The sequence below is a fragment of the Betta splendens genome, chromosome 5 (assembly GCF_900634795.4).
Source record: "Betta splendens chromosome 5, fBetSpl5.4, whole genome shotgun sequence".
NCBI lineage: Eukaryota > Metazoa > Chordata > Actinopteri > Anabantiformes > Osphronemidae > Betta > Betta splendens.
Window position 1 is genome coordinate 7,368,572 of NC_040885.2, and position 10,647 is coordinate 7,379,218.

General features: G+C 45.8%; 1 protein-coding gene across 2 annotated transcripts; it reads right to left on the reverse strand.

Annotated features, from left to right (window-relative positions):
- Positions 1–2,988: 2,988 nt before the first annotated feature.
- Positions 2,989–8,227, reverse strand: myorg (myogenesis regulating glycosidase (putative)). Of its 2 annotated transcripts, none has more exons than XM_029151692.3 (3): positions 8,093–8,227; positions 6,115–6,440; positions 2,989–6,011 (listed from the first exon to the last, which is right to left on the reverse strand). In XM_029151692.3, the coding sequence occupies exons 2-3, from the start codon at positions 6,375–6,377 to the stop codon at positions 4,220–4,222; spliced, it is 2,055 nt and encodes a 684-aa protein (XP_029007525.1). In that variant the 5' UTR covers positions 6,378–6,440; positions 8,093–8,227; the 3' UTR covers positions 2,989–4,219. The 2 variants fall into 2 exon arrangements, with proteins under 2 accessions (XP_029007525.1, XP_029007526.1); XM_029151693.3 differs by lacking the exon at positions 8,093–8,227 and adding an exon at positions 7,917–8,076.
- Positions 8,228–10,647: the final 2,420 nt, after the last annotated feature.

Below are 10,647 nucleotides of genomic sequence, written 5' to 3' on the forward strand. Positions count from 1 at the left end.
TTTGTCGCGATCGTTCCTGCACATACATTTTTTTTTCATACACATTTTTCTTTATTATTCACTTAAAATATTTCAGAAAACAGCGAGGTAAGCTTTTTTATTCTCACACTGAGTTGTAGACAAACATACATGTTGCAGAAGAATAAACATGCTGCTGGACTTACACGCTGTACTGTATTATTAGAGCCAGTGCCAAAGTTAACAAAGCAGCCAACGCTGACTATCTCTGTCCCCAGAACGCCGGAGGCACGCTGTGAAATCCACAAAGGGCCGCACAGGAGTGTCAGCCCGATGCAGTGCAGCGAGCAGACAGGTGAAAAAGATAAACAGATGCAAGATCGGTCTCCGGGGTGTCGGGTTCATTTGTTACGTAGCGAGGACAGACATATTCCTGTCAGACAAGCCGTGGCAGCGCCAGATGCGAGGTCATTCTAGTTACAGGAGGAAAATCGTGGGTTAAGGACAAAGATTCTCACTTCACACAGGAGACGGCCATGAGGTTTTATTTCCCCTGTGGTCACACACGATAGATGTTCAATGCACATTCAGTTCCAAAACGCTGGGAAGCTTGTTTTAAAAAAAAAAAGAGAACAGCTTATTCATCATAGTTTGTCTCCTGGCCTCTATTTGCGACCTCCTCACAATTCTGCAGATAGATTGGTTTGCTGCTTTAGTGTTTGCTAGATACAATTATTTACCAAAGAAGTGCTCATGCTAATTCATGTAAAACTATCGCCATTTATTTGTAAAGTATAATTTTCCTAATTAGCTTATTTGTGGCGGTAATAAGCTGCAGCAGTGAACCCGTTTGAATTACAACATGCACTGCATTGTTCGCGTTCATAATGACGGCATTATAACGTTCACAGTTTAGATTAGAAATTACACGAATCCCTCGGCTAATGGAATCAGATTGGTGAAGTGGGTTAGCGCTATTTTGAATTATTAAAAAAACATGAGTTTACCATTCATAAGAGGGATCTGCTGCTGTAAACTCTGCCTTGCAAAAATGAGATCGCAGACTCTTGAGATAAGGAATTGCTGATCTGCATGAAGTTGTAAATCTCAGAGAGTTTAGGTATTTGTCAGTCCACAGTTAGATAAACTGTTTATAAATGGAAATGATTTCATAGACTCCCTAGAAGTTGGGCGCCCTGCTACGAAGAGCTCCAAAGGCACCAGCAGGAATGTTTAATGAGGTAAAAAAGGAACCATATAAGAGTGAAATGCTTAAAGGAATGATGGGCGCTGTTTAACATTCTTTGTTGATGTGTCTACTGTACAAAGGCCCATTTTGGCCGCGGTCGGTCAAAATTGGAAAGGTGCATTTATTTGTTCAATAGCATATTGGTCGGAGCACAACTATAAATATACGTCTTACTGGAGAGGACAGACAGCAGACACCCTCGTGGAGGGAGAATATGGAAAGGTACTTGAGACACACTGGCTCCTAACCAGAACAACTGGTGTCTCTCCTCTGCAGATGGACACACAGGTGGGCTCACAGGTGGGGATGGGGGGGTGCTCTGCCAGTTCTGTGTCCTGCTTTGTGTGTGTGTGTTCACATAACATCTGGACCATAGTCCACTGACACGCTGGAGAGGAAGTCAATGGTGAAGCTACACTGCTCCCTTCTGGACGCCTACAGTACTGCACAAGCTATTTAGATTTAGTATGTGGTGAAAAACAAAAATAATGTTATTAGTCAGATTAACCTTTTTTAACTTTTTTAACTTTTTTAATCCTCTTTCTAGAAATAATCGAGTCCTGGAGCTCCAACATAAATTATTTTTCCCAGACTATGAAAAGATGGGCAGAACCAAACAATATGGTTGCAGAAAGCAAACCAACAAATAATATTGATCCCAGCATCACAGAGACAGCTAATCAATGGATGCATGTCCTCCCCGCACAGACTGCGAGTCCAGATCAATTCTGAAGAAAGATGAGGCTTTGGCAAATAAAGTCAAGTTGTTCTGAAGCATATCCCGCTGCTGTGAAATGGAATAAATTCCCCAAACATATGAAAGACCAACTTTTGCTATTAGAAACAGTGCAAGCATACAACACAAAAGAACAATTACGCCTAATGGTGTAATTCAAATAAAAGCTATCGCCATCATCAGCCGCTTCAGTAAATGTACCTTTCATATTCTCGGTGTGCAGTCGTACTTTTTTACATCATTCGCTCCCTGGCCTCACATCATGAACCGCCAGATGATTTATTGATCGGAGCACCACCTCAAAATAACCTGCGCCGTTTTTTCATCAACTTGTCATTACTGTCATATGATGAGCTGGCTTCAGAAAGTTGGAAAAGTCCCTCTGAGGTGCCTCTTTCAATATCGAATTGATAGATGCATTCGTTTCTTATGTATTGCCAAATCATAAGCGGTTACAGGTTGTTACTGGCTCAGTGATTGCAGGGTCACCCTACTGACCTAAAACCCACGGCGGGGTTTGTTTGACTTGTATTGTGTTGATCTGTGCTATAAAGTCAGGGATGCAATGCTCACTGTGTTTTATTTATTATTATTTGTTTTTTTAATGCTAAAAATAGTATTTTTAAACCACCCATACAATGATTTCCAGTATGACCTTTCCTTGAATTATTGCTGCCGGTTCGTTAAAACTAAAGCTCAGTCTTTGGCTACTTTTTAACTGGAGGCGAAGAGCGCGCAAAGGGACACAAGCAAACAAAGAGTCAAGCCTCTGTCGTGTCATAAAGCAAGACAGTGTTGGACCGAAATAGCCTCAGAGACTGGCCTGACCCAGATGCTGGGTGAGAACCACTATAAATAGGACGTCTTGTTAAGACCAAGCTGTGTCAGAAAGCGCAAACAAAGTCCACAAAGGTTGGTGTGGAAGAGTTGTCAGCGCACGCTGGCACTAATGGATGAAAGGCAGCACTGAAAGAAAGAGACAGCTTCACAACAAGTATGGGGACGTTTCCTTGCTTGTGCATAACAAAAGTAGTACTTTGACAAGTTCAGAAGGAAACACGTTTTAATTCTCAAAAACCACAAAAGGTTAAAAACATTTCAAATAAACATACAAACTCCATGATAGATGTCAAGTCTGGGATCGGCCCTATTTAAAACAGAGAAATGTGACGTCTAATCAACCACGTTGCCCACAATGACCTTTTATCAGATTTACTTTGATGTCAAACAAAGACTCTACAGACGCTAGCGTTCTATCCATGATTGTGACGCTGTAACAACAAAATGTTACAATACACGCTTTTACCAGTGCACTTTAACATGTATGTAAAATGAATTTAAAAATGGTTTTCAAAAAATCTGTTGCTGCATAGTCGATTAAATTAAGAGGCTAAGGGAAAGCACCATGTGGCCTTTTAACACTGTATCAATTACATATAAAACAACATAGCAAAGCAGTTTTAGCATATGTACCAAACAAAGTAACATTAACACTCCACATATTTATGGCCAAAGTTATTAATATGGCAAAACACGAGGAGGATTTGCATCACACTGTGATACACAAACAACGGCACATGCCGTATGTGATGGTTCAACTTTAAGCATTCGTCCTGATGAGCGGCACATAAAACCTGACTTCCTGAGAAGCAGCTCAGCGCACAAACCTAAAAGATTCATTGGCGTCTAAGAAGACACCGCTTCCACCATCTCATCTGTATTAGACTGTGACACAGAAGTAAAGCAACTTACTGTATGGCACAACGACAATAATCATGAGTTGGTCAGTTCACAGCATATTCCCTTTATCTCCAATCTCAATCCTATGGCTTGTAGGCTCTTTAAAACAAAACTGTGCAACTTTTAGTAGATGACATTTTCTATGGAGTATGATTAAAAGTTTGAACCTAGGAGCATATTCATATATTATTACTCAATCCAATGAATTTCAGGCAAGCATATAACAAATATTTACAGGATGTGTCATTTTTGGAAATGTATATAAATTTATAATGTGCCTGTAACTTGACGCATTCATTAAAAGTTGCACACTCGGTTTTAAAGTGCCCTTGTTTGGCATAAAGATATTAATCCACATAATATAATAAGGCAAACATTCATTAGTTTACGAGTTGATGGCATTTCACATTTCTGATGTTACTGTTTAGGAAATAAAAGAACTTGCATAAAAACATTCAATGTCTCAAGCATAAAAGCAAAAGTTTGTAAAGGCTGCTTTTCACGCAAACATAGGCCCATCCTGCAGCTGCTGTTAGCTACACCCACACAAAGTAAGCAATCTCATCCAGGTCCACCGGATAGTCCGTGAGATGCTGCGGCTTCTTGATATCAAACCTCTCCCCCTTGTAGCTTCTCCAGCGACCAGCAGGAAGGTAGATGTCGCGCTCCTGCTTTCCACGCTCTAAAACCGGGGCTACCATGAGGTCATCCCCAATCAGAAACTGAGAGTCGATTTTGTAGGCCGTCTCATCGCCTGTGGCAATCCACCACAGCGGCCGTATGATTGGGTCCCCAGTGGTCAGCACCTCGCTGGCCAGCTCCAGGACCCGCGGTGCCACGAGGCTCTCGTGAAGGGCCGTGTATTTTCGAGCGATTTCGACCACCTCGTTGTCGTATTCCCACGGTGGGATTGAAAACTGCATGGAGGGCATGAAGGCTGCCAGCTCCAGCCAGCGGATGTATAGCTCTCGATCAGGCAGCCCACGGCTTCCATCGGTGCGGTTCAGATAGGCGTTTCCCCCGATCATGTCCGGAATAATGAACTGATAGCCGAGGATGCTGATGGTAAGCACTGTGGGGATTAGAGATTTGAGACCTAGCTCGTAGCCCCACACCGAGTCTCTGTCGATGGGTCTGAAGAAGCATGAAATGTTTTGGGACTGGTAGCCGCTACGCATCTCGGCCCGGTCGTTGTAAGGCATTGCCATTTCAGTGTAACGTCTGGTGAAAAAGCTTGGGTCTCGAATGAGATTTTTGGTGCTAAATTTCCATGGTAAATAGTTGGTTTCCCCTGCGTCGAACTTAAAAGAGGACACGCCGTACCGGGAGCGCAGCGAGCGCAGCTGCGAGGAAAACCAGTCGCGGGCCTCCGAATTTGTAAAGTCCACAATTGCGCCGATGCCGTTCCACCAGCGGACCAGGGCTGGAAGCTGGCCCGTCGGCTCCCTGACGAACAGACCCCTCTGCACCCCGGGGTGGAAGTTCACGGACTCGTAGTTGACGAACGGGTGGATCCACAGGGACACGCGGAAACCGTCCGACTTCAGCTTCTGGAACATGGCCGAGGGGTCGGGGAACTTAATGGGGTCAAACTCAAAATCCCCATATTGCGAGGTGTAGCCGTCGTCCACCTCCAGTTGGCTGCAGTTGAAATTGTATTTGCGGATGTTGTCGGCGAAAGTCAAGAGCTTCTCCTGATTGATGTCGGTCTTGTGTAGCGCCCAGGTGGACCAACTGGGATGCTGGAATATGACTTTGGCTGGCACCTTGTTTGGCTTGTTGAAGTACCTGCGCACCATGTACTTGTGTATGGATGTCACGTCCACACCCACACACACCCTGTAACTAAGCTCAGCGCACGGAGCCTCTCCCGTGTTCGGCTTGAAGGGACTGTCATTGTACCGCGCCTGGAAGTACATGGTCTTCTCCGTGTTGTTCCAGCCTAGGTGGAAGGGCACGGAACTGTTGATCTTGATGGCCGTGGCGTTGGAGGAGAGCCAGTAACTCTCCAAAATCCCACCGAACTCCTCGCGGTTTGAGTAGATGTCACTCGTAACAAAGGGTTTGGGAGCCTGTTGGCCAGAAATAGAAATGGGCCAGTGCTGGATGGCTGAAATTGCCCCTCCATACCAGTGTGCAAACTTGTATGTCATAGCGTGTTCAACGAGAATGTTGGGAACCAGTTCCTCCCAGCGCACGCGGTAGCATTGCACTGTGTCCTTAGGCCGAACTGTCTCAATAAAGAACTTGAGTTTTCTGTCAGTGGTGCGTCCACAGCTCAGAATCTCCCCTTCCTTAGAGCAGGAATCCAAATCCAGAGTCCCAGACCTGCCAAGATGAAAAAGTATATTTCACTGCAGCTTCTTCTTCCATTTATGTTTTACAATCATTCAGATTCATTGAAATATATATAATTAGTCCAAAAACTAACCTGAAATCCATTCTGAAAACAATTGCCCCTCCCTGGTTGCGGATGATGTAGCCATCTTTATTCAGGTCCAACAGCTGGGTTTTAAGCAGCTCCGCTTTGCGAAGGGAAGCTATATAATAACACCACGCAGTCACGGCCCCGATCACCAGCACCAGGCCGATCAGTCCGGCACCAACTAGGGGCCGAGTGTCTTTGCTGCGTTTCTGCTTGGGGAGAACGTCTGTATTTGTGCCCCCAGCTCCTCCAGGCACCACTTGGTACATGGTTTTCCCAGAGGAATTCCTTTGGCGGCGTTCTGGACCTCTTGGTGCACCTTTTTCGCCGGTCTACGAGGAAGCAAATGTGGCAGAAGTGTGAATGAACAATCTTTTTTCATATAATAACTGGTTTGTTGGGTTCAAGATAACCGGATAAGCACAAGAATGCTGCCGTGGCGCTACCCTAAGGAACACAAAACCACTCACACAACGGTTGTGACTAGTCAGCATGTACATGTATTGACTTAACCTCAGGAACACTACCCGCACGTTTCCAGAACAACAACCGGGTTTCTCAGCGTGTCGGGTTCAAAGTCAGCATTGCTCGTCTAGGATTGTCTCCGTTGCCGCACAAAGTGATTTCACAGCACTTCGGGGTATTACGCCGTCAGGATGTAATGTTTAAAGATGTGTTTGAGATTTAACAAAACAAATCCCCAGCCAATTACACATAAGAGGATAAAGTGGATGTCCCCAGCAGTGATTTGAACGCGAGTTCAATTGAAAAAAAAAAAGACTCATTTGTATGTAGGGAAGTAGAGGCGCACAAAGGGGATTTTGGCCTTCGAGTTCTGCCACTGCTGGAAAGCAGAGGAGCGCATACTAAACACACTGTGATCCGTCAAGCCGGGCCGGCCCACGGTTCCTTGGTCCACTCTCAGAAACCTCTGAACGCAGGGAAACTCGTATCGGTAATGAAGTGGTGGATGTTAGTTCTTTTGTGCCTTGGAAAATAAAAAAAATTAAAAAATGTCATCACTTAGCAAATGTAGTTGACTTGTTCTGTGTTCAACAACTGTGGTAGAGATTTCCCAAAACAACACAAGTGATAACATGAGCCCACAAATAATTAACTGAGTCCTAACTGTTGGCTCCTTGGAGGCCTGCTCTGGTGCCTGTTGTACTCAGCTAATGAAATTTACCAGACAGGAGTCACTGTCTATTAGGTGAATTGGAAAAAACTGTGTATGAAATGCTTTGCTGCAGATATAGCAAGACACATCTTGAAACTACTTTAGTTCAGTGACCAGAAACTAAAGCCTAAAGTTGATTTGCCTGCAGATGTATAAAATAAAATTACCCTAACAAAACAGACAGTGGGTGATGATTATTTCATGAGGGTGATTAGAAACATTCCGCTCCTGTTGTTTGGGACGGTTCGTATCTGCCGTTTCAGCCATTTTTCTTTTCTCACGTGCAGATAAACAACTACAGAAGTGCTCAAACGGCAAAAAAACGGGAGTTTGGAAAAGTCTGACTGCTTTAAAAAGTGTCTGCGTGCGTGTCTGCGTGCGTGTGTGTCTGCGTGCGTGTGCTCAAGGTGTTGCACGGTGGTGACTGTTCACGTGTTCACGTCTTTTACGCTTGGACTCATAAACAAACAGCTGTTTCGTGCGGAGCGACGAAGACGTCCGTCCGCGCGCTGGGAGTTTCCTGAAGAGTTTCTGAGATTTGAAGCATCCGTCCAATTAATTTTGCACATTAAACACAAACAATACCGCGCACAGCCCACGCACGTACAGTGTCACACGCCGCGTAACGTACCCACAACTCTCAATGCAGTACAGTCGCCATATGTTGAGGCGCTGGGTCGCGCGTCTTGATGGGTGGAGATAAAGTTAGCGGAGGGAAAACAACACGTAACCGCTGCCACCGACGCGCCGCACGCGCGTTATTTATGCGCACCCACATGAATCCCCATTAAAGTAACCTGTGCCTACCGGTCAGCAGCTCCACGCCAACGTTGTTTGCCACGGTGCTCAGAAAAGCTCCGTAAAAGGCGCATTGGCACGTTGAAGCGTATCCGCCTTGTTTACGCCCACTGCTCGACGGGAAATGTAGTCAACAAGTTCAGAGCGGCGTGTTTTAGTAAATATGAAAAAACACGTGGGATGGGAATTAACCGGAATTGGTTTTGTCAGTATAATCCTATTTTGCACTGGTGAAATATGATGTAGTACAAAATACCACAATAATAATCACCATAACAAATCTATAGTTTCATTGTTTGCAGGACCATATAATGAATGATATCAAATTATCTCTGTAATTATGGGATACACATATACTTAAGACCACAGTGTCTCATTCAGTTTCGCCACAAGCTCCTTATGGGAAGATCGTTCGTGCTGATTTAGTGCTGAGTTGCAAAAGGTTCCACGCTGTACGCGGGGAGATAATTGCATTGAGAGTGCAGCCTACAGTTACATTATTCATTGTTACACGTTGTCACACAGGGTTAATTAGAAGAGAATTAAACAATGGTGAAGTTAACAATTCCTCATTTTCTGAAGCGCCTGTAGAGACCTCCTTAAGGACCCCGGTCGGTGCTCCGGAGTCTGCGTTAACGGCCCTGAGGAAGGCGTTCAGACACAAACTCTGGGTGGATGATGTAGCGTCCAGCCTGGTAGGGCTTCACCACGTGGAAGCAGCTGTAGCAACTGCTGCCGAGAGACCGTCAAAGCAAAGATTAGACGGGAGAAGTGCACGCGGCCTCCCAGCTAATTGCTTTTATGTTGCGTAAATGCAAGTAAATCTGCACCCGTGGTCCTGAGCGCTGCGGGAGCGACACCTGCAGTTCCGTATGCACGGAAGCGGGTGTGAAGCTGCACGTGGGTTGCTAGTTCGGGGTCTTGTCTGAAGCTGAATGCTGAATGAAAAAAACACTGGTTACAATCATATAACAGCCAGTTCTTGCTCAACAATGCTCATCAATTCAGCCAGGATTTTTCAGGGTCAAAAGTCGGGAGGTCAAAGGTTATTCCTTTACCGTGCTGGAGGTGGATGAACGTTCGTCTGATAATCCATTCTCCTGCAAACAGAATCAATCAGGAGCCGTATTCTCAGTTTCTTTGCCGTTATCTTTGACCCACAGATTGAAGCGATTGATCGTCACCTCTGCGCGGCAGCGGCGTTGGCCTCGGCCGGCCGCGGCGTCCGCAGCCTGTCGGCAGGGGGCGGAGCCGGCTCTGCCGCCGCGTTGGCAGGAGGCGGGTGCTGAACCCTGCCCAGGTCCACAGTGTTTGGAGAGAGGCTAGGGCCTTTTCCAGCTGGACCTGGAGATGACACATGTCTGACAGGAGGGAAGGGAGGGCGACCAAGGTCCACAGCGGGCGAGCGGCGCGGGTGTGCGTTGCTCAACCTGTAGTTCTGTAGGGCCTCAAGGCTCCGGGGGAAGAGAAAGTCCTGAAAGCCAAAGGAACGAAGGACACGTATCGGCAGGAGACGAGGATGTAAGAGCTAAGAGCCTCTCAATCTTCAGCGAGCAGCTTTCTGTCTGCACGGCTGGTGCTGCCCAAACGTGCGCTGTATGATCAGATTTTAAAGAAAGGCAAAGGCAATTTCTCAAGGTGTAGTTTTCTAGTTAATGGTCACCGCTTCTGAAAGCTGTGAACACATGTAGGCGATTGTACGATTGGAGAATGTTCAACATCACTGGTTATAAAGATTTGTTCACCTTTGTCTGGTTCAGGTTTACACACACAGCATAAAGAGGATGACTCCAAGCATTTACAAACATTCTTGTGTCATTAGTGTGTTCTTTTGCTTTTTTCAATAATGTCAAATGCATTTAGGCATCTGGGCTCCTCCCAGATGTCCTTCACTTGTAAGACTATAACCAGTGTACCGTTACATGATGCGCTGTGATGGGCAGAGCAGACCATAGCCGCTGTAGGCTTACACTTACACTCTAGTCCTGTTAACTTCACTCGCTGATAAATGCACCAACATGGAGGAAGTACTGAATAATAGATGGGACACAGCTATCGCTGAGGATGCGAAACTGTAAACAATCATTATGCCAATGAGTTTTAGACACATTAACCTGGTTAAATAAAGAACAGGTTGGAGAGCTTATAATAAGCTCAGTTGGTCCTGTGTGACATTAAACGCATCACCTGGAATAGTAAATTACACAGATTGAAACGATGCCTAAACAAATTATTTATCTCTATACCCAACAGAAACACTTAGGTCCATACAGCAGGTGTGTGTGTGTGTGTGTGCGTGTGTGCGTGTGTGTGTGTGTGTGTGTGTGTGTGTGTGTGTGTGTGCGTGCGTGCGTGCGTGCGTGCGTGCGTGCGTGCGTGCGTCCGTCCGTCCGTCCGTCCGTCTGTCTGTCTCACCGGCCGAGGCTGGGGGTTGTTCCTGCGGTGGGCGGAGGTCGGCCGCAGCTGAGCTCGTTTCACTCTCCCGGGTGAAGCGAACTGCTCTTTATACGCAGTGATGTAGAGCTGGGGAGTCATCTTCACCGGCTGTCTTACATCTACTGCCT